We start from the raw sequence: 25,012 nt of genomic DNA on the forward strand, positions 1-25,012 counted from the left end.
TTGTTTAGTATATCCGTATGTCTAATTTGTCTATTATCTCTATTATTATTATTATTAAAATGACCAGTCTTACAAGTTCAAATTCACAACTGTGAAAATGTTTATTATACAGATATGGCAAAAAAAGAAAGAATACTGAAACTGTAGGTGCAGCAACTTTGATGAATAAAGGCCAGTGTATCAGCTGTTCAGAGATAAAGCAGGTTTATTTACATCTGCAGTATAAAATAACACTCTTTTCTTATCTACACTGTGCAGAGACGGTATTTCTTTGTAAATGCTAATGGATCGTTTTGGATACAGTTGTTATGTTGGCAAACGGCACTATTAATACCTGATTACAGTATACTCAGTTCTAGAGATCTGAGCTAATTTAATCATTTGTAAAATAGTAAGAGCCTCTCAGAGCTGCCGTGTATGAAGCCAGGTGTCAATAGCAACAGCCAAACACCAGGAAGTGACCACATGAAAGAGACTGTCACAGGAAGCCAGCCTCAATTCCTGTCTTTCAGGAAACAGTGGTTGCAGGTCAGTGTGTAGATGTGTGTGAGTAAAAAGGACTGGAATGCCAGCCCGCAGCAATCAGCGCCAAGTCCCGGCATTTTGGGAGGGGGATGTCTGCTGCGCTCCCACCCCAACAGCCTTCTGTTTTGGCTCCAGTGCCAGCAGCGCTTACACTCGCTGGCAAGAGAGAACACACAATGGCCTGGAGTCCATCACAAATCCTCACGAAATGCTGATCTACAAAAGTACAGTCCAGAATGGCTCGTTCCACTGCCCTTCTTTTCATATGCAAAAAGAAACCATAACATGTCAAGTACAATGGATGTAAAAGTATACACACCCCTAATAAAATTGTAGGTTTTTATTATGTAGAAAAATAAACCCAAGATAAATCATACCAGACCTTTTTCCACACTCAGTGTGAAATTACAATGTAGAAAAAATTAAGGGAAATACAAGCTGAAACTTTTTTAAAACATAAGGAGAAATAAAGGAAAAGCGTATAATAACTTAGTTGCATAAGTATGCATACCATAAACTCATGGTTTTTTTTTTGGAAGAAAGGTGATCTGACTGTGCTGCTCCATTTTCTCAATTTTTTGATGATGGCCTTCATATGATTTTACATCTAAAGTTTTAAAAAAAAATCTTATACAATTCTCCTGATTGATATGTTTCAACAAGGTCGATGTTGGGTTGATTACTTTGGTTTTAACCAAAATCGGTTCATCAATGTTGGCTGTATGATAATTCATTTTGAACATGAGGTTAAATTTGAGGCTTATTCTGCACACAGTTACATCCCCACACGAAGGGTGTACAGTTTTATGCAAACAGTTCATCAATATCACAAAAAGTCTGACATGATTTATCATTGTATTGTTTCATCACAAAAACATGCCATGTTAACAGAGGTGTGTATACTTTTTCAAGCCCATTGTACAAAATCCAGTCCATCCCGGGGGCCAGTTATACTGTGTAGAGCTGTGTTTTTTAAATGCAATGTGAAATGAAAACCATACCGTTCTCCTCCTGTGACATTTCAGACTCAAACAGACGTGTTCATAGCTGAGAGTGGAGCATTATGGAGAGATGTAATGGGACATAATATTGTTGGTGAATGTTATTATTTCATATATAATTTTTTTCCAATGCATGGTGAGATAATAAATAACAGGTTTATTAACTTTGACCTGCATTTCAATTGAAGATTAAGGACAAATGTTTTAATTAAGTGAGCCATACTGATAAATCAACCTGATCATACGAGAACCTCGCATGATCCCATCAGACCTGGTTCGATTTCAGATAAACGTTGAAAGATAAGGAATGCCCCATAGATCATTTTAACATTATCCATCTTATCTTTTCATATGTATTGTTGAATTTGAAAGAGTGAGAGCGTTTTGAAGACTGATATAAATCAGAACCAGGGAAACACACATGGTAAAAAAAATGGTTTCGATTACAGGTTTGATTTCAATCTAGCCAGGAAAATTAAGGTTTTTAAAAAGTGTCATTTAAGAGACCATGAGCTTGAATCCTAATGATGCCATGGCTATCTGTGGCTGAGAGTGATTTGATTAGTCTGTTTGCTGAGCTCGCTCTGAGTTCAGAGCATTAATTAATACTTCTGGTTTGTTTTCTTGGGAGAAAAAAAAAACTTTGGTTAAGGCACATGTAAAGCTTAAAAATGTGCTCACAAAACTCATAAAACTTTCAATGGCCATGAATACGGCAATGAAGTAAGATAAATGAGCTTTGCTTAGTGTGGGTATAAATAAAAAAATTACCCAAGTGTGGAGAACATGGTGCTGGCACTAAATAATTAATTAGACAATTATATAAACTTGTATATCTGATTTTATTATCTCTTGTTTTGTCCATCCTTCTAAATATGTACACACAGGATGCAAAGATGTGCATGTTTTCATTCCAATTATACAGGAGCCACACCAGATACACACCTGCTTATTATTCAGCTGATCTTGGCTTTCAGTAGATTCAGGTGTGTCTGCTTCTGCATGGTTTGAATGAAAAGTGCCTCCAATCTAGAACATAATCAGATTTCTGTAGCACTGCAGCTCAGTCTTTTGGCTCACTTGGCATTTACATAACGATTCTGCTCAAATGCATAATATACATCATTTTTGGCTCACTTCATGCAGTCAGGTCGATTCAGAAATGATTCATTTTCACCCGGAGGTTGAACCGTGCTTGAAATCAGACCAACCCCACCTCGCACAGACAACCTGAGCACACCCAGGTGTGACTGCTGTGCTTTCACCTGCCTAAATGAAGTTCACCATGGGAAAGGGAAAACGAGGGTTTCCCCTGCAACGCTGACATGTCTCTGGCATGTGCTCTATTTTTGGCACCTGTTGTGCAATTAGGGAGAATTAGTTAGTAAGATAATTGCCAATGATCCCTGATTAGTCCTCTCAAAAAGAGACATGTTAATAGTTGTTTTAAATTACTAATTGTTCAATTGTAACCGTTGGCTGTAAGTTCTATCATTACATAAATCTCTGATTATTTTCTTAAAAATTATAAACAAAAAAGTTAAATGACATCTGTGGTGTGAAAATGAGGCATGCATATATTGCTTCAGAAGTGTGTGTATGTGTGTGCACTTGTGTGTGTGTATATATATATAATATATATTCTCCATGAGCAGCTGGAGGTCAGGTCACTGGGACTGTCCATGCCAAGGACATAGTGTGCAGTTATCCTCTTTCTCTCTTACTTTCTTCCAGTCCAATGAATCTGAAAGACCAGACTGTTCTCTCTCTCTCTCTCTCTCTCTCTCTCTCTCTTTATTTCTCTCTCTGTCCCATTTATAAAGAAGCCTGCAGACTACACGTGGTCAAGTTCATCGCTCACTTCTTCAAAAGATCTCAAATGCCACATTAGCCTCTTATGGGGGAAAAAAAAATCCCCATAGAGAACATGAAATGAAGATGAGTAGGAGCTGGTTTGAGTCAGCAGCCAAGTCCACATTAGAACTTTTCTTTTAAGGGATTGAATTAGATAAAGGGGGTAACCATCTCCAACGTGCACTTGATGTTTAGGCGTCAGAGTAGATGGAGAAAAAAGAAAGCATGCAATTACAGGAGAAGACTTCAAAGCAGATTTTACACCCCCATCAGAGAGGTTACAGTCAAACCGTGAGGTGGTAGTGAGACATCTATTCAAGCCTGGCAGAGTTAAAAAATCCCCCTTAAACTAGGTCCCTTCTGAAGAACTTCCCCAGGGAGACAACGAGTAACAGGGACACTAAGGCCAGTTCACACATCAGCACCGAACTCATGTTAGGTCATGTCTGGTTGGGAAGCCATCTGTTGACAGATCTATGCGCATGTGTGTGTGTGTGTGTGTGTGTGTGTGTGTGTGTGTGTATGTGTGTGTGGTTAGCAGCAGACTGAAAGACAGCCCAGACCCGTCATTACCCCATCACTAGCGCAGCAGGTTTCTAGCAGTCTAACACCCTAAGTATAGCTTGGAGCACTTACAGGAGGTAAAGTCAGGTAAGAAAACAAAAGATTAAAAAAACTAGCATTTAAATTTGCTTCTTGACAAGGAGAGTACACTTTAAACTCGTAATGCTGCATTTTGCTTTCACTTTGCTGAAACTGTAGCACTGCTGTTTGGGTGCTGATCTGATCTCGCTGCCAAGTTTGAAATGGAAAAGTTAGTCATTAGGTTAAACTATACTGTACTGCCACTTCCATGGCCTGTCTTGACCCCTCATGACCACTCACATGACTTGCTATGACATGTGCAGCAGCTTGATGACAACATGACACTTTACAGCAGCCGTGTCATCGACCTTTTTGCTTCCCTAGAATCGTTCCCGTCTGTTAAGCCACAGTTTTTAAGAGAAATATTTGTCATTGTACCATGGCATCAGTCTTTGTTAATAATGATGCCATGGAAGTCTAAGTTACACAGAACTTCATTTGACTGTAAAAATGATTCATTATATATTCAGCTTCTCTATTTCCAAAAGTTACATCTATTGAGCAGAAATGACGTGCTTTATAGTCTTGCAGAAATGAAAGTTTTTTTTTTGCTGACAAGCAAGTAGGTTTTTCAACTTTTTTTTCAGTTGTTAAACATGGATTAAGTATTTAAAGTGTTTATAATAAGCATGTTTACCAAACTATGTGAAATATGCCGTGAAATATGCCAAAATGCCATGTATGCCACTTATAACACAGTGTTTAATAAATAATTCCAAGTGGACTACCTATATTTTGTCACATACTGAAATATAAACCTAAACAAAACTGACTTTTTATAGCATGCAATACAAGATAATGCTTGTGTTATAAGGGGAAAATCCCGGCCGAGAGTCACATCAGTATAATTAAATAGTCCTGTGGAGTCATTTTAGCCACATGAATTATCAGAAGGGTTACTGTGGTTTGATAAATCGTTTTTAAATCGCGAAAAATGACCACACACATAACATGTCAGTCAGAATTGTGCAGTTCTTACCTCCAGCTGTATAAAGATAAGACAAATACAGAATCAATCTTCTCCTAGATTTGCACCTGCGGCAGACCCACTGTGCTTCACCACTTCCTGCCATTTACTTCCTGTTCTGTTTGTCCTCTTTAGGTTTACAGCTGAAAAGTGAGGTCCTGGGATGGAAACTTTCTCCAAGCTAGACACTTTTTGTTTTATTTTAGAAGCAGTGGTGGCTCAAGAGTCCTGAACTAGTGATTAAAAAGATTTGAGTTATGACTTACAGGGAGTCACTTTGAGCAAAACATTAACCCTTAAGAATCCAGTATCGACTATAAAGAAAAAAAACACAAATATCAATCAAATGATGTTTCTGTTACAATATTTATCTAATTTAATAGTTTTGATGAGGGCTGCTGGCAATGTGGCATGTTTCTATTTAACACAAAAACAAAACAAACCAAACGAAAGTCCGATCAGCTGCTTGTGACTGAACCTGTGAGCTTGGTTAGTAGAAGTAAAGTAATATAACTCCATTTTGTGATATTATAGTTTTGATATTTCCATACTGAACAACATATTACAAGGACATCAGTGAAAGAATAAAATCACAAGTCCAGACCCTCTTTATAGCATTGCATGTATTTGAATGCAACACCTTGTCCTCTTCACTATAATGTAAGAGAAAATTAAAGTCTCTAACCACACTGGCTACCACAACACGTGCCAAATGTCCTAAGCAAACATAAGCAATTCACCCCACAATAATAAAACATGCCATAACAAGGAAAGGTTGCGATGGAAGAAAGGTCTAATAACTGTGAAACGGGAAGGCTCAGAGGGGACAATAGCAACTCCTCAAGCGTCTACTGATTTCCTATGTTTATATTGTGATAAGTTATCTCGGCCAGGAGTCGAGGAGTGGATGGGCTGTTATTTTGTTGGTTAGACACGGCAAAGTACACTGGCCTACTTTCGGAAAGTCAATACGAAGAAGCTCTATGAACGTGTCCCTAAAGAAAGGTGGACAGGAAGCTTTCATGCTTCTAGCGTCCGGTCCTATTTACATGGCTCATCTTGTTATAAATGGCTCCAGAAGAAAACCATCACTGCAATACTGTAATACCTGGCAACCGACAACGCGTTGCCAAAGTAGCACAGCACAGGAAAACGAGGCAGGTAGGAATGAAATCCCAAACCAGTAAGTGGACCTAAATATGCAAAACAGAACCATGTAAAAAAAAAAAGTTATGTAAAAAAAAAAAAAGTTGAGCATGTACAGTATTGTGTTTCGAATAGTGTTAGTGACCAAAATATTAAAAAAAAAAAAAGTTATATATATATATATATATATATATATATATATATATATATATATATATTATGATTTATGAAATGAAATTGATTCTTTTCATGTTTCTCATAATAATGGATATTCCATGATATTCCAGTCAGAAAGTGTTCATCAGGGGATTTTCTTCTTCCCCCTCACACTGGAACATGCACACACACACAGACACACACACACACACACACACACACTCAAAAGGACCAGCTGATCGGGTGCTCGTGTTGCCGCTGGTCACAAACGAGTCCTTGAGTCATGCAGTTACGTTAGTGCTGGCTAACTGAATTACGAATGAGGAGAGGCACGTAAGACAGAGCGCTCATTGTGGAGATCCTCAATCAAATTTGCTCTGCTGCTCTTGTTTCCTGGAAAAAGTGCTTGTGTCACTCCTCTGACCTCATACTTCTCAACATGCACAGAGTTATACTGTAATGAGAATCTTACGTGCTAATGGAATATTTTTCACATGCACAGATTGTTGGTATAAAAATAAAAAATTTAAACGTAAATGCTGGCACTGCTTCAGGCAATCTATTTTTTTTTCTTTTCCTTTATTTGTGGAAAAGATTGTCTTTCCACACAAGCATGGAGTAAAATATGTAGCTTGTTTTGCTGACTGTTTGATCCACAAGTCTATCCGTCATCAATGATAAACATTTGCCAGCCATTATTACAGGCCAGTGTTTAGTCTGTTCAGCTCTGCTAAATAGACCCATGCTATTTCAAGACTAAATTCTCCAACATAAACATTTTTTATATTCCATGTGCTTATGCAAGTAAATCATTTATTCATTCATCTTCAGAACATACTTTATTCAGGTTGCCGTTGTGGTGGATCCCGAGTCTATTCCGGGAACCCTGGGTGTAAAGTGTGTGTGTGCTCTGGATGGTATTCCAGTCTGTTGTAGGGTGCCAAACACATACACACAGACACACAATTGACAGCAATCAATCCATCCACTACAGTGTCTTTAGGAGGAAACTGAAGAAACTAGACACAAGAAGAACATTCCCAGGATTACATCAGAGACCCAGGAGCTGTGGAACTGCACCACCAGGCCACCCGATCCATGACAACAGACCTTAAAGGAACACACTGGCATTTTTAACCTAATCTCTTTCTATCTTATTTGTAACATATGTTCCATAAACACACATTTGAACACTTGCCATTTACTGAGAAAAGAATGAAAGACATATCTTATCTCTTTGGTAATGGTGTTAGGGCAGTCAGTAAAATGATTTGTCAGTGATACTGTAGCTCTGTTACAGTCCATTCAGAGATGGGACTACTATATTGTCTAGTTATTTGTTGTTGGATGGGGGACCAGTTGGCTTCAGGCCTCTGTGGTTAGGGTTTTTTTGTTCATATTCAGATAGTTAAATGAATCTGAATGCTAGTGCTGTGATTGCTGTTTGGTGTGTGGTGTAAATTAACCTGCTCTATATGGCTTATTAGCTTATGCACTCAGTGACTCTTCGAGGGCCCCTCTGTGGCATTCAGGCAGGAATAAACCCAGCTTGGGTGTGGGTTAGGGGGCAAAGAGCAGGAGAGTAAAGCAAAGCAGTGGAGAGCTGTGCTATTAGCAGACTTCCTCCTCCATTGTATCCGCACAGGAAGTGCTGGCTAGCACTGATAGCGATCCTGCTAATGCCTCTGCATTCTCTGCAAAAACACCGCCGTCACCGTGCACCGAGTGAGGCCAAGTGCCACAAACTATCTGAAGACGACGGGTTCAAGAGCCAATGTTTCCGAATCAAAACGTGCCACTCTGATAGTAGCAAAACAAGAGGAAAAGCATAAAAATAGGAAGTCTCTTAGAGGTTTTCCTCTACTGCATATACAATGGTTAATAAACACCTATGTTGTGAGGCAGCACCTAAAAAACTCTCTTAAACAAGTTACTACTCAAGAAAATTAATCACCTCATACAAAAAAAAGTTGGCTTTTTGGCATGGTGCTGCATTTTAAGTGGACGGTTCTTAGTAATTCTGCTGTAATGCCATCCAGGTAACAAATCTAAATTCCAAACAGAAGAAGAAGACAAGGCTTTTGGTTTTATGTGGGTTTGGCCACAGACTGACATGGAATTGAGTAATAAACCACTGTGACGTCAGCATGAATGTAGGCGATGAATCAAACCGAGAGTGCTACTGCTGGCTTTGGTAAGCAACTTTGGAGGAAACAGAGAGAAACTCTCATGCTTTGTATCTTTGTAGATTTTCCATGTCCCTGTAATGACAGGAAATACATCTGTAACCTTTATGTGGGCAGCTTAGTGCAGTAGGACAGCCTGTGAGGTACTTTACAAAGCTTGAGAGACTGATTTGTGTAGTTACTGCTGCAGTGTCGGCGACACTAGCGGGCCCTGGGGGGCGTGGCCCGGCCACTTGAGTCACTGTGCCCCCTTACTTCTCAAAATAATAACGAACTTAATAATTTAAAAACATGTTTTACAAATTACTTTTATTATACCATGAATACTGGTTAAAGAATAAAGAGTATAAGTTAATTAAAAAAATAATAATTGTACTAACCCATAATGCAGTGCTAACATAGTCAGCCAATTACATTCACGCTGCCACTACGTCAGTAACGTAAATCAGTAGGCTAAATGGTCAGTGAAATCGTTATTCTAAAGTTTGCGAAGTTCGTCTGAAAACATCTACTAAAACATTGTTTTAATTCAAAAAATCTTTAACAATGGATATAAGAAAATGGCTCGCCAGCTCAACAGAGAAAACAGCTCAACGGCTCAGTTCAAGTATGTCTAACACCCGTTGACACGTTTAATATTTTATTATGTTTATTGAAGTTTAATAATAGTAATAGTATGTGAACGAGATAGGCCCCCCCAGTTAAACATGAGGGCCCCCTCATTCTCTATTCTCTGGCGCCGACACTGTACTGCTGTATGAACTTTTTCTAAAAACTGACTAAAATTCCAAGTGTGTTTAGCACTTGTTTGTTATTAGAAAGTTAGTTATTAATTACATACTAGGGTAATTGGTAGCAGAGAAGGTAGCCTTTCCACCTTATAGCTTTAGGGTCCTTACTTTGTTCCTGAGTCACCTTATAGCTTCAGGTTACCTGGTTTGTTTCTGAGTCACCATGAGTGAGTAAGAGCCTGTAACAGAGTTTCACATGTTCTCCTCATGTCTGCATGGGTTCCGGTTCACTGGTTTCCATCGACCTCACGATAGCAAGCTAGCAGTCTGATTGGTGAAACTACATTTACATGAAATTTTCCCTAGGTGTCTGTGAATATGCATACCCTGCACATGCATACAGTGTTCCCTCTCATAAGCTATGGATCCACCGCAACCCTCACTAGGATAAATCAATTACTGAAGAATAGTGTAATAGGTACTAATCAAAGATCAGCTCTAGAGCAGTTCCCACACCACAGTGGGGGGGAGTAAACCTCAGTAAAACAACAATCTGTAAAATTCCAGTAAACTCTATTCTATTTTACTTGTATAGCACTTTTAACAACAGACATTGTTACAATGCAGCAGTACAGAACTATATCAATTCCAGATATAAATGTAAACTTCAGAAGCTTATAAACTCTACTGACCTCTACTTCATATTCGCAATCGTACAAGCACCTATATTGCTGCTGTCTTCATGAAATTGACCCCATGAATGGACAGAGTCATGTTTGTGGTGGTCAAGGTGGTAGAAGCGTTATTTTGGAGCGTGTGTGGCTGTGTTGTACTGGTATAAAGAAGCAGTGTAAGAGTGACACACAAGCTTGTGTCAGGATTGGTGAGGTGGGGCTTCAGACATGGTTTTGCTTGCAGTCTCTGTGTTAGATATCAGCAGACTAGGCTACAGTGTAGACTCTTGCCCTTGGGGTGTTGTCCTAGCCTGGCCACAGAAGACCATCTTTAGGTCCTGTGGACATTAATTGAGGCTAAGTGCCATGCAAATTTCAGGCTGCAGAAGTCTGGCTGGATAACTTGACCATTTTCAGAACACTATGCTATCAAGAGAGGACCAAGTACTTTCTCAGTATCCTATGTATTCTGCTGGTGTCGTGATAGTAACAAATGTTTTTCCTGGTTCTTATGACTATCCTTGCTGATTACATTTCCAGAACCTGAAATAAACAGGCCATACATAGGAATAGTAATAGACCTGTTGATTTCCCCTCCCATTTCTCCTGAAAGACAGGTTAGTTTTACTTGAGCAAAACCACAGTTGCACTACAGCCAGGCCTATTTTTACCGTACAAGTCGACAGCAGCAGAAACAGCACTTGACAGACATCTTACATCGACCACAAAAACACATCACTCTGCATACGTCACCAGACAGACACGAGTCAGGCTACACATGCCTTCATTGCATTAGCATGGTTTTTGCTGAACAGGTTATTTGTGTTTTGGCTAATTATATTTCATAAACTGCTTGTTACAAACCAAGACCAAAGACCAGACATATGCATTAAAGCTTATTATGATCTAAGAAGGCAAATTTGCTTACTTTCATAGGTTATAACAAGAGTTAGGAATGAGAGACAGAACTGGTAGTCTTCTCTGTCAGTGTCCTAAGGGAATGCATGCACATGTAATGGCTTCATACCAATAGTCACTAGTGAGACACATCTGTTCTAGCCCTCCCTCTAGCTCTGGATTTGGTTATGCAACAGGAAAGGAGACTAGCAAATGACAGAATCCAGTTACTCTTGAGAAAGTTACATTGACCCAAGAAAATCCTTTAAGTATCCTTTACTCTCCAAGTAGACGCATGGAATATAACCCACCATTCATTTATTAGGAGTATAAACAAGAAGGGAATAAGCTTTACGTTTTTACAACAGAGGTCAGGTTTAAGACGAGCCTGTTGTTTGAAAGCCCTCACTAAGTGTACGTCAATTGTAATCTTTCAGATCTCGATTGTTGGCTTTCAGACAACCGAAAAGGATCTATCATGAAAATTCCATTTCTGTTCCATTAACATTCCAGCTGAGTCTTGTAGCAGTGAGGGAAGAGGACGTGGGAAGGAAGGACGAAAGGTCCAGGCGAGAGAGGAAGTAGAACAGGAAGATCACATTCCACTGGCGTCAGAGTCACAGCTCCGCTCCATGATGCTTAAATCAACTCTGCACTGCTGCATACCTTACTGCTTTTTAAAAGGGTTAACTTCCTGTTAGTGGTTAGAGCGGTTTGAATTCACAATTAAGGAATATATGATGCCAGTGTTCTGTGATATTCTATGATATGATACTCTGATATCTATGCGCTACATCATAATACCGGTGTCACACTTTTTTGAAGGTAATTGAAGAAGTTAATATTTCCATAACACTGACCAACTCCACTGTTATTTACAATAGCTAGCAACTAACTGGACAGAAATAATAATTTAGATTTATTTAATACTTCATTGTTTTATTTACCTTGTTAAATATTTTTAACATATATAATATATAATATATATTTGCATTTAGAGATGGCCTTATCCAGAGTGACTTTTATCTCATTTTATACAGCGGAGCAACTGAGGGTTAAAGGGCTATAAAATTATAAATATTTAACATAATATTCTGAATATAGGCAAAATGCATAAAAATTAAAAGCAAAATTTATATAACAACTGCAGTAACACAACTGTAAGACAAAGCTCAGATTTACATTAACGTATTTGGCATAGTGTGTTTATATTAGCAGCTCATTACCAGTGCCGTATACAGTGGATGATCCATGTATTCCTGATAAAACATACTTTATAAAAAAATAAAATAAATTAAGACAAATTTAAACATATTTAAAACAATAGATGATATGCCATTCTTTAGTGAATACAAAATTGTAAGCAATGGCAAATTGTTGGCATATGGGTGGAATTAAGCTCTTTACATATACTGACCTATCATTCACATAATTAGAAAGCAGACACAAATTTAGCTTTCTTGGGCCTTTAACAGCAATCGATACAGACTGACTCAGTTATCATGATTCATAATCCTTGCTTAAGGTTGTGCTTTCCCAAATGAGGTATCTACCCATGGCTTATGATCAAAGTGTGGCCCAATGTATGAGGCAGTTTGAATTGCTCAGTTTTTCTAATCAAACTAGGCATAATTCTTAATATTCATTTCTTGAAATAGATGACCAACAAGCCTCACAGAAGCTGGCGTGTTCGGTCAGGATAGTTTTATTCCTCCAGCAATGATGTATAGTCTGGAATTTCAGTGTTAAATTGCTAAAAGCTTCTTTCTGACATCTTAGGATGACTGTAAATATGTCCAAAATTACAAGTGTTATTTATGTGGTTCAGCAGACACCAGAGGAAAATAATGGTTCATTAACAAATACCTCAAAAATGCTCAAAAATTCCCCAGAAAAATAAAGGTTGGCCAAACAAAAAAGCATTCTAAAAGTTCTGACCTTGAAAAAGAACTGTTTGAACATTTAGGGGGAAAAAATCAATCAGCATGAACCTCAAAGAGGCTCCAACAGGCAACAAATCTATTGAGTATAGTTAGCATACAGACCCAGACCTTTGGGTTTAAAGAAATATTTGCCACTTCAAACATTTCAGCATCATACAGTACTATTGTTTTCTGATCTTAAAAAAGATGTTTTCAGAGCAAGTGATGATACTGAGAACAATAATTATAGTTTGTACTCTAAAAGCAAATTAGGGCACTGAGTATATCCAATGCAGGCTCAACTGGATTAGAATAGCAGTGAACAGTAAGAAGATGGGTAAATAGTCAATATAGAAATAAAATGTAGGTAGTAACCTGTGGAATGGAAAGAACATTGCATGGGAATCCCAGGCATGAAAACACAGACAGCATGGGCAGTGCAAAAAAAACAAAGAAACTCAAAAATCCCGCCTGTTCGGTTGCCTCCGCACACTCTGCTCCAGCAGGCTGGCGAACCAACACATCAATGATTCATTGAGACAAAAACGAGTGCACATGTGGGCACACGGTTAATCTGCCCCACTGGCTTGGCCTCTGCTCAGGAATTTACCATCCCGAAAACACCCCCCTCCTTCTCCCTCAACACCCCCACAAAACACACTCACACTTCTAAAAAGTGGCACAAACAGGTTCCATTAAAGGCACTTTTAAAAGTGTGGGCCTCCATTTATGCCATTATGGTTAGGATAAAATGCATTAGATAGCCAGAGAAAAAAATTGTTAGACTTGCTAGAAAGTAGTAATATTTGTAATAAGATTACTATTAGTGTAGCTATTATGCTTGTTTTTCTTGAATATGTGTTGCTGAATGGTCATGACTGCATTTTGCTGTGCAATACCGTGACTTCTATTCGTTCCTATCAATCCAAATGAAGAAAAAAAAACATACATAAAGAGAGTAAAGAAACCAGATGCCATATTAGACAGAAAGCTAAAAAGATGATAAAGGAATTCCCACATTGTGTGCATGACAGAAAAAGCCAGAGTAGCAACAAATCTTTTTACTGTGGAAAGAAGAGCTCTTTTTGCTTCTAACACAAAACTAACAAGATGCAAATACACAGTTTCTTTTGTGGCGTTGTCTTTTGTATGTGTATGTCTGAGACCATCTGTGTATACATATAGTTTACATGCCATGCAGGGAAATGTCCTGAGTTTGTGATTATTTATGCATGTGTTTCAGTGTGAGTGCGAGCATGAAGCAAACCGGGCAGTGTGTGCGTGAGTGTGGTGGGCCAGCCTGACAGGCACCACTCATAATCGCTTTAGGGCAGGAGTTGCACAACAATGTGGAGAGTCTAATGCCTGTGGTTTGAGCCCTTGGCGGCAAATGGGCTCATAAAAATGACTGCTAAAATCTCAAGCACTGACACTGGATTCAACACACACATTATCTCATACACTCACACGCATAGCATTAGTAAGGTATCTGTAGCCATGCTTAGAAGTAGGCTCTTAGTTTGACTTAGTATCTTGTCTTAAATAGTGCTTAACTTCTTTCCTGGTTTGTGTGTTTATGTGTGTGATCAATTTGCATGGCCCTGTCCTACACTTCTGGAACACTTTTAAAGTCTTATAGCCTATAAAATCTCATTCTTTAGCATGACATTAAACATAACCTACCTCTTATTTCTAGTAGTTCTTGTCATGTCTTACGAACTAAATAATGTTCACAAGAATATTCCATAACAGCAAAATGTTCTGATATGACAATGTGCATGAAAATTCAGTTGATGCTAAATAGTTTCATTTTAATAGCATACTGCCATTTCTGTGTTTTTAAATGACCAAAATATCTGAGAAAATATTGATAATATTGAAAATATTGATATTGCTGATATCGCATTTCCTCTCTCCCTGTACCTTAGGCTCATGTACTAGCTAGCCAAATTGTTAGCCTCAGCTGCTAGCTTACTGTGAGTGTCCAAATTTCCCTCTTATTCCACAATATTTCTTATGACAATAACAACATGAACATACTAAAATCAGAAGTCATTTTTTAAATGTGTTTTTAGATTTAGAGTTCATTGTTGATATTTCTTGATATGTTAAAACATATCGTCGCTGTCGGGCGGAAACCTCGTATGTCCAAATTTGGTCAATTTCATATTCTTTCACATATCGATGCTATTGGTCAGTCCCCACGTGGGTCTGTTATTTTTACAAGTTATTAACCAATTTAAAGTCTTGAAAATAGCTTGAGCGTAAATCTCTTAACTCCATTGGACACATCAACTGTCCACCTCTTCCTCACTCCGCGGGAGAGATTCGCGGCATATTTCTCCTCAAGAAGAGTCGCAACGAATCAACACGTCTTCTGAGGTAAATGTCTCCAAAACACTGGGCTCAAAGAAAAAAAAATCTTGACCCCCGCTAGTTCTGGTGCTCGTCTGAGGACAGGAGTTTAGCGTGAGACAATCCACTGCAACGCGGACTAAACCCTGTGCCCTGTAGATAAGGTACGGCGTTTTTTTAATTTCCTGAAAAATAACGGTTTTGGAGATACGAGGATTCCGCCCGACAGCGACGATATGGAGCTTCAGTTTGAGGGTTATGAATTACTGTAATTATAATGTAATTGTAATCATTTCCTTTTTTCAGTAAATTTCCAACATATCTGAGGGAAATGTTGATATTGCTGTCTATTTTGTTTCATTTCACCTATCATCATGTGCAAGTGGCACTAGCTAGCTAAATCGTTAGCTTCATGCACTAGCTAGCTAAATTGTTAGCTTTGGTAGCTACTTTAAGCTAGTTTCCATTCTGAGTTGCCTAACAGCTTCTCATGATAATAACCACTTAAATGTGCTTATATTGTGTTTATGTCTTTCTAAATTTTGTATATCGAGTTTAGGGAACTGAAATTGGTCATGCATTTAGCCATGAGCCTGACAAGAGCTCAGCCCAATAGCTACTCTGACACACAGCCTCTCCTCGCACGCGTCTCTCCTCCCGGTTCGCCAAAACAGCTCCGTGACTCACTCTGACTCACGCACTATGACTGCTTGCTTTTTAAATGGTCCAATATGTGTATTCACGCCATCCGACACTTTTGTAAACGGAGCAGAAAGAGAAACATGAGGTGGAGAAACTGGCTTGTGTCAGTGCCCTGGGACGAGTCGACCTACGTGTGGAGCTGAGGTTGGTTCTGTTTAAAAGAGCTGTTTGTGACCCCTTTAGTGAGTTCTCTGAGTGAGGTATCTACACATCGCTGATGAAAATCTTTGCCGTTAGATGTTGGGAATCAGTCACAGGAAGTCTGGCTTAAGTGTTTTCTTGATCTGTTGGAGAGCTGGCCAGCAAAACATGGAATAATTTCAAACCCATGACCTAAACGATTCCTGTCAGTGATATAGACATAATGTCACTAGTTGACTCTAACGTAGACTCATTCATCAGCAGACACGACAGTTTTGGGTGGAATACTTTGAGGTTGACCTATTACATTAGGAAAGTAGAACTGCTTGTAAATAATTGCACTTATTAACATGCTGACTTTTTCATAGACACAAATCTAGTTTGAGTAGGAGTCACAAAATTGGACCAAGGCTTAAGATAAAAGTGAAGCAGAATACTAACCAGTTATATGAGCAGATGATAAATGAATGATTCCCCATCCTGCTCCACTGCCATTATATTTTACACCACTCAAAGATTAGCATTGGTAACATAGTGAACATACTGTCTGACGACTTGCTCACACACACACACACACACACACACACACACTCTCACTGCTAAACTAAATCATGAGGTTGTGATGTACTGTCCCTGGACTTTGGCCAGCAGTATGCTGAAATAGCAGTGTGCTGTGTTGTGGCTTGAGTAGGATCGAGGCCTCTCTTACACCACCCTGACAGCACACACAAATAGGCATAGGAGGGTATATGGGGCGAGGTGCCAATGCTCCTCTGATATCATGCACCAAAATACTTCCCCACCACACCCCCTAGCTGTAATTTTGACGTACCATGCATTTTAAGGAAGACCTCCTGTTTAGAACGCAAGCTTTTACTTCTACACTCGGATCATGCAGCTGCAAATACATGTCCACACCTGATTGGCTAAACAGATAAACACGGGATCTTGTTTGATAAACAAACTCAGATTGAGAGTCAGTGACCTCCAAGTAGAATCACACCAAATGACATACAGTACCAGCTTTACAGGAACACTGACACAGCAGACATGGCAGCATTTGGACGCTTTAAAAGGGTGCAGTGATGAAAAAAGTTTTGTCGTCACGCATAAATCCTTTTATTTAATTCGTTTTTATGGATAAATAGTGGACTAGTTTTGGCATGTATGCAGCAGCTTGGATAGGTGCTGACAGTTTGTCCGTTGCTTTACTACTATGATTTTTGGAACGTTTCAGCATTCGCTGAGTACTAAATACAGATCATTTTTCCTTTACCCAGTTCTGCTTGTCATTGGTATGTTTAGTCTGGAGCAGAAGCTCAAAGAAGACATTCCATTTTTCATTTTTCTTCCTCTCTTTCACTCTCTGGGTTGTTGGCCGGTGCAAAACAAGGTGCTGAATTTCATAAATGACAAATAATGAATTTTTATACATTTTTTGCACTTAGCTTGAGAATCTTACTTAAGGCATGCATATAATAAAATTTTTGTTTTTCACTGAATGCGTGGTGAATACATACTCTGCCATTTCACAACACATCATCTATGCATACACATATCCACATACACCTCTGCTTTTTAAGATCTCTCACATGCCAGGACAGTGATTCATTAAACCAAAGGAAATAATAATGATACAATTCCATTAGTTCAAAATAAACACACGGACAAGATGGGAAGGAAGGCAAATAAAAGTAAACAAAAAAGTCACGTCACTTGTCTGTCGTAACCCGGATTAGAAACTTGGCTCAGGTTTGTCATGTGCGTTACTAAAAGGCCTCTTCTTTCCGAATGCTTCTCTCACGAACAAGTGCCACCAAATTCTGGCCCAGGGCACTTTGTTTCCTGTAAAAAGGCATCGTTTTGCAACTTTTAAGAGTTGTCACCTTATTTGAAACCTGTGAACCTTGCACTTAGACTGTCAGCCTCAGGGGGCTAGAGAGAGAAGCAGTCTGCTCTGGATGTCTGTGCCTATTGACATCTAACCAAGTTTATGCCAAGTCATGTTTGCAGTGTCCCATGCCGGCGCTGGAGGAAGAGCAGCTGCTGCCAGGATATAAGAAGTCAAGAAGTGGGTGGAAGAGGAGAAGGTCAGACATTCTGGAAAACACAGCCTTTCAGTCATGGTGCAAGGCTCGATCATGGCATCCCAATGGGAGCTTCATATTTGAGGCACAGATTTTCTACGCTGATGTCATCCAGTTTCCCAAACTTGCCAATATTCTTAGGACATGTAATGACAAACGACAGCCACAGCTTGGGCCAATAATCAGGGAGAAATGCGCTTGAAGAAAAATGTCAGGTTAGAAGCCGCTTTTTGGTAGTTGGTCTGTTTTTCAGTAACTAAAACTGACAAAAATATTATTTCTGTAGCTTCTTTCTCCATTTTCCTAATTTCAAGATTTTTGGGCAAAGTAATTATACCAAGATCCTGCTGAATTACTGACTTCTTGGTCAGATGACATACAGACTTGCATAACGGACACTACACCTAATCAGACTTTTTTTTTTATTAAAAAGCACATATATTTGTTGATATAGTGGCAATTGATGATAGCGAAGAGAAAACCCCACCATATCATATGGAATGTTTTTGGATGAGTCTCCAGTGTCAGTCCTTTGTACCAGTCAAAGTCAGTTGTAACTTTAAGAATGTCTTCAGGACAGAGGGCTTTATAGTTTCTCTGATTTTATTTGCCTTATTAAATTGTTTCATGGGAGTTCCACAACATTTAATGCATCAATAAAGTAAGAAAAAGTACAATTATGTCTGGATGGAAACATTATCATTATTCCTTACACCTCAGTGTAATTGAATAACACCAGCTATCCAAAAGATGTTAAATGACTGTAGTAAGAAATGATTTCAATTCAACATGATGCCCTTCAATTGAATGCAAGAACCAAGCTTTAGTTTGTTTTCAAAGAGGTCTGGGTGTATGGTGGAGGTGGTAGAGAATGTGCTATCATGAGTGTGACGTACTGAAGGACGGGAAGAATCGATTCTTGGCTCGTAAGCCTACGCTGATGATTGGTGGCCGTGTACCGTATCAAATATTTGCACTAGCCGAGTGACGTCTGTGTCATATAGAAGTAACAGGAAGAGCAGACAGAGGGTCATCTGTGCATGGAGCAAAGACATATGGTTAGGTGTGTTTGTGTAGAAAAACAGTGCACTGCACATTCATTTGTAATTTTCTGAAGACACTGATCCTAAACACAAACTGACAAACTAAAGACCCATTATCTGCTCACGCTGGTTTTTGCCTACTTTTAATAGAAATTTGCATGAAAGGTGTAATCTAAAGATGGAGTCTAGCACTTCATGTGCTTTTTCTGTAAAAAGAAAAACTAAACTATAGTCAGCTCTCTTAATGCACTAAGAAGCTGAGAAAGGCTTCAGCACCAAAGGACACGATGACTCACCTCTTGCTGCACGGATATGGCTCGCTGAACATCTTCCATTTACAATCAGTGCCATTCACTCGGTTATTAAGTTCCAAAAAGTGCTGGACATTTAAGGCTATTAGAAATCATTTTCCTTCTGTTAATTGCTTTGCCTCTGCACTTCTGCAGGCAAACCTGTATCCTTCCCTAAAGAACAGAAGTCTTTAGTCAATTTAATATGTGAGTGAATTAAGTTAACGATCATTTAAGAAAAAGAGCTGAGTGACTAGAAGCAGAGGACAATCTATACTGCTAGCGTGGAGATTTTAGAATAATACAATACACTTTTATGTCCTGTGATGAGTTCGTACCATGCTAACAAATACATTTCTGAAATTTTCATACACCTGTCACATATCACAATATACAGCTTTAAACATTTTCGGGTGTGTTGCCGAGTTTATAAAGAAATTTGCTAGGTAAATAAATAGCTGTTGTTTCCGTTCTTCTATGAGAGCAACTCATTGCCACTTGAAGGTGAAATTTGGTCTTGATAAATGTGCATTTGAGCATTTTTTGAACAAGTAGGTGAGTGCAGCCTTTACTACTTGAGTTTTTCAATTGTGTTTCACTCTTTTTGTTCTATATACTCTCTGAACGTCAGGTATATATACCTGAAGTTCAGAGAGTCTATAGAACAAAAAGAGTGGGTGAGGTCATGCGATACAACATCTACGCTACTATTTACAACCTTTTTACTTTGTTTTTACTTTGTTATGTTAGTACTTACAGTGAATATGAAGGAAAATTGTCGTTCCATTGTGCAGTTATATGCAATGGTTGAAAAAAGTGCAGTATTATGCAGAAGCAAGATCATTAAGAAATGAATAAAGATCATGATTTATATTTGATTTTTGTGTGTGCAGCCTAACAAATTCCTCTTGTTGTACTCTCTATGTACAGCACGGTCTTGTGTCTCGTGCTATAAGAGGAGATCACAGCCGGCGTGACCACAGGGGATTCTCCCTGGGAGGTTTGACATTAAAGCAGTGTGAGTTACTTTGTAAGAAGTATCCGTTTACACTCTGGACTTGAGTTCAACTGGACCTGCTTCAGAATTCTTCTCCACTCCATGAGTCAACAATTTAAACCCAGTGAATCAGGGAAAGTGTTTGGTTGCCTGTGGACACGGGTAAAAAAAATGCATTTGTCAATTTTGCCATGATGAGCACTCTTACGATCATTCACTCTCGCTCTGTGTCTTTCTCGTCAATTCGGAAAAGGACGCACACTATTATCTGAAGAAGAGATCAGGTAAAAAAATGTCTGTGCCCTCCTACTCAGTGTCTTTTAGGCGCTTCTGCGTAGTAGCTGAGATAAAATAAGCAGTAAAGCTGCTTACAAGCTCGACACTGAATTTACGAATACTCAATGTCGTGATGCCTTCATGCCTAGGCTGACCAGATTTACACTCTTACTCACAATCACACACACACACACACACACACACACCTGCAGGACAATAAAAGTCTAATGTTCATCTATACAGGCACTGCAGTTATGAGTAAAATGGTTAGGAAACTGAGTTGTGTCTAACATTTTGACGCAATATCAAATGCAAATGAAGACTTTTAAGAACAAAGGGTAATGTAAGTGCTAAATGTAATAGTTTTCGGTAACAGAAAAACAGCCTAATAGCCACCGACTGACCTCACACTTCTCACAATGAGATTCAACGACTTTTACTACCACAACACTAGAGAGGAACAGACATCATGTAATCTGTTTCACTGAATTCCTTTTTAATTCCCGAATCAAAACACTGTCTACGTTATTACGTAGCATGTGTCACAAGTACACAGCACCTTTCCTGACAGAGAGTACTGACTCATACACACAATTAGGCAGGTCAGAGAGCACTAAGCTTGCAAAATCTCACTCACAAAAGCACAAAGCCTGAGGAATGCTGGGACAATGCACTCAAATCGGTGGGTGGAACCGAGGTTTGCCTGCATGTGTAGTCTTTCATGCAAACATACCTGGCATGCATCGTGGGCGAATTGACGCATAAGCCGTTGGTTATTAATAGTGCAACGAGGTACTACACCTAACAACGTAACTTTGGCTCCTGTCTCACAAGGTGGTTTCCATGGATTTCCACGGCAATGTTTTTTTGTTTCTCTCGTTGTCAGGTGGCTTCGGGCGTATGAGGAACATGAGGGTGTCTGTGCCATCCAAAGAAGCTGTAGTGTCGCAACTGTCTTCAGAACACTGTGTCACCGGGGTTAAACTGGGGTGGCCTTGAATGCCTGGAGCTCTCCATTCTTGTTTTTTTTTTTTTTTGTGAGCAACAAATATAATTGAACACTGGTACATTAATTTGCCATAAAATCAAACCCAGCATGGCATAGAAAGGTAATAAAAACAATGACAAAAATGGACCACAAGGCCTTGTCACACCTTGGTGGACAGGGTGCCAACTTATCGCAAAAGCGCAATCACACACTACAGACAATTTACAGATGCCAATCAGCCTACGATGCATTTCTTTGGACTGGGGAGGAACCGGAGTACCCAGTGGAAACCGCTGAAGCATTGGGAAAACATGCAAACTCTAACGCACACAAGGAAGTGGCGGGAATCGAACACCAGAGGTGTGAGGCAGACATACTACCCATTGCATGCAGGAAAGAAGGAGAAACTCCTAAGCCCACAATCACAGACAGTATGACTACACAGAGAGAGAGAGAGAGAGAGAGAGAGAGAGAGAGAGAGAGAGAGAGAGAGAGAGCACACAGCACTTAGTAACACTGCACAGCTGTAAACTTTATGCATCCAGAGCCAGGAGTCCTCATTGTCAGCAGACACTTCATGCCTAACTGATGCCTAACTGTCATATGACACACTGGCATCAAGAGACCTGTTGTGGGCGCTTTAATTCCCCAAAAATTCCTCATCCAAACCATAGACTAGGGACTCTGACACTCCAATGTTTAAAGACTCAGGACAGACTGCACTGTTTACTGCTGTTTCCTTATTGCACGTGTAATGTAGTCTGTGCGCGGCATAAATACCTTCCAGCCGGCGGAGCTGTTGCTGTCGCCCTTGTCCTTGAAATAAGGGACGCTCTTCACCATCCAGTCGTAGATCTGAGACAAAGTGAGGCGCTTCTCCGGTGAGCTCTCAATGGCCTTTGTGATCAGGTCAGCGTATGACATGTTGCCCCAGGCGTTGCGCCGCGCCGAGCCGCTCTTCCTCTGCGCCGCCGCTGTGGACGAGGAGGAAAGTAACGGCACCTGTTGCTGCTGCTGCTGCTGCTGTGGGGGAAGCGGAGCGCCGGGGATCGGCGGCCGCTGCTGCTGTCGGTGCCCGCAGTTTTCTTGGCACTGGAAATCCGAGCACAAGACGAGCGGCTTGTCATCAGGATAGTCCTCGGATTCTTCCAGCAGACTGAGACTCGTCAGGAAGTCAGCTGTGCCACTCGGCTCGTGCTTGACCGAAGGCGCCGGCGAGGACGTGCTCGAGTCTGCGGGGTTTGTGAACTCGGGCCGCGGCAACGGCCAAGTGCAGGACCGGGGCCGCGACAGGGGCTCAAAGTCCGGGTCGATGTCGACCAGCTGCTGCTGCTGTTGCTGGGCCGCTTCCGCCATGGTACCGACAAACGCCCAGCGTCACATAGAGGTGGCAGCGCACAAGTGACAGCCGCGACGGCGCACACAAGAGCGCGGATTAAACAGGAAAAAGAACGCGATAGAAAAAAAAAGCAAGAAAAGTTTCGTGTAAAAGTAAAAAGTACAAAAACCTACATTAGTACTAAAGCCGTGAATCAGACCGGAGAGTCTGTGACATCTAAACGCTTTGTTATGGAGTTGTGGTCAAAGTTTAAAGCGATCCGGCCAAGCTGTAGTGTGTGTGCGCCTGTCACTATGTCTGTGTGTGTGTGTGCGTGCGTGCGTGCGCGCGCGTGTGAGTGTGTGTGTGTGTGTGTGTGTGAGAGAGTCACAGCGCTGGTCTGGAAGCGGCGTTACTGGAACTCATCTATCATTGGTCAGATGACACCGCCCACAGTTGATTGAAAGCAAGCAGCAGCCAATCACAAATGCCCTTTGAAAACGAAACAGCACAAAAACAGAGCTTGACTCCGCCCACACTGCTAGTAAACACATTTCATTACACGCGCTGGGTTTCAGGTCACAATGTGCCTTCGAGTGCACGTGCATCCTTCAAGAAGCTTTAATAAACATCATGGAGTGTTATGAACAGGCATAAGCCACATTAGTATTATAACTAAACAAATTAGATTTTTTTTTACAGCTATTAAGATAATTCACTATTGTAAAACATGATAGAAATATCAACAGATATTGTCAAATAGAAATTAGGACCCTGTAATGAAATGGTGCCATTTCACTGTGTCAGTAAAATATTACTGTAGTTATGTACACTGTGCAGTCTTCAGTACCAGTGATGGCGTGTTGTTTCGACTCAGTTTAGAGGGTTAGTAGATGAGAAGTTTTATTTTGGCCACAGAAATGAGGCGTGACTATACTGCCATCTTGTGGCCAGTATTAAATATATATAATATATGTTCCAGCAGTAGTCACATCTTTGTTTATATATGTTAAGTATAACTCATGTAGACATGTAACACATTTCTTCAAATAATAAATAATGTATATATTTTTATCTCATGTCATGTTTCATGTATTTACTTCTTTCTTTTATTGTTCATTTACTGTTTATTCACTTTTGGTAAACTTTCTGACTTATTTTTCCTTTTCTGTATTTATTTTTGTTGTACTTTTTCTTCCACATTATAAATAACTCAGGCATATCAGTCAAGACCAGATATGAGACCAGATCTAAAACAGAAGTTCTTGGATTTAATCAGGATGGACCAGGTTTTCATTCCAAAAAACCTGGAGCTACACTTGATTAAATTTATTTAATAAATAATGTTATTCTTCAAACTATTTGGCTGAGATTACTTCCTTTGTTTTACAAGCGAAGAGCCAAATCCCCTCAGAGGGCTGTGTTTTTACTGCACCTTATGTTTTAGTATATCTGACCAATCCTGTTCCATGCCAGGGGAAGAAGGCACTGTGTGGATCCTGATGTGAAGGTGGAATTTATCAGGAAACCCATCTGATTTTCTGTAAGAATAATTTCAATATTTATGAGAGAGCTTAAACCGAGCAAAAATTTCATATTCATCACCTCATTTTCATCATCCCATATTTATCATAAGATGTGTCTGTGTTATATAAGTATTTGACCCTTTGGCTTCAGCTTAGTTTTTTATTTTGTGATAAATATTTCACTAAACGGCTCCAGCAGTAGTCACATCTTTGTTTATATATGTTAAGTATTAACCCTTTAAATATGTGGGCTGGTGAGAATCAGCTTGATACCTTGTCTGATTTGTTTAACAAGGTCATCATTCCCCTTCCTCTCACATTGTAGATATAAGATTTTACAAGTTTCCAACCGTTTGCACAGGTTATATGTAGCTTTGACCACATGTAGCTTTGACCTACAGTTGCAGTTATAAGTTTACATCCTCTTACTCAGCAAAATGTTCATCATTTAAAAGAAATAAGCAGGATCTTATAAAATACCATTTAGTTCAGCCCTGAATGAGCCGTTTCACATAACAGATGTTTACATTTAGTCCACAAGACAAAATAACAGAAGTTGAGTTCAAAACTTTACATATACTTCAT

General features: G+C 39.6%; 1 protein-coding gene across 1 annotated transcript in view; it reads right to left on the reverse strand.

Annotated features, from left to right (window-relative positions):
• foxo1a (forkhead box O1 a) overlaps positions 1–23,261 on the reverse strand; it is a 31,973-nt gene extending 8,712 nt beyond the window's left edge. Inside the window, exon 1 of the mRNA XM_060887594.1 lies at positions 22,364–23,261. Within this exon, the coding sequence (XP_060743577.1) occupies positions 22,364–22,939 (576 nt within the window). The 5' untranslated portion in view covers positions 22,940–23,261. The remainder of the gene's footprint in view (positions 1–22,363) is intronic.
• Between the last annotated feature and the right edge of the window lie 1,751 nt (positions 23,262–25,012).

The sequence above is a fragment of the Tachysurus vachellii genome, chromosome 15, assembly GCF_030014155.1.
Source record: "Tachysurus vachellii isolate PV-2020 chromosome 15, HZAU_Pvac_v1, whole genome shotgun sequence".
NCBI lineage: Eukaryota > Metazoa > Chordata > Actinopteri > Siluriformes > Bagridae > Tachysurus > Tachysurus vachellii.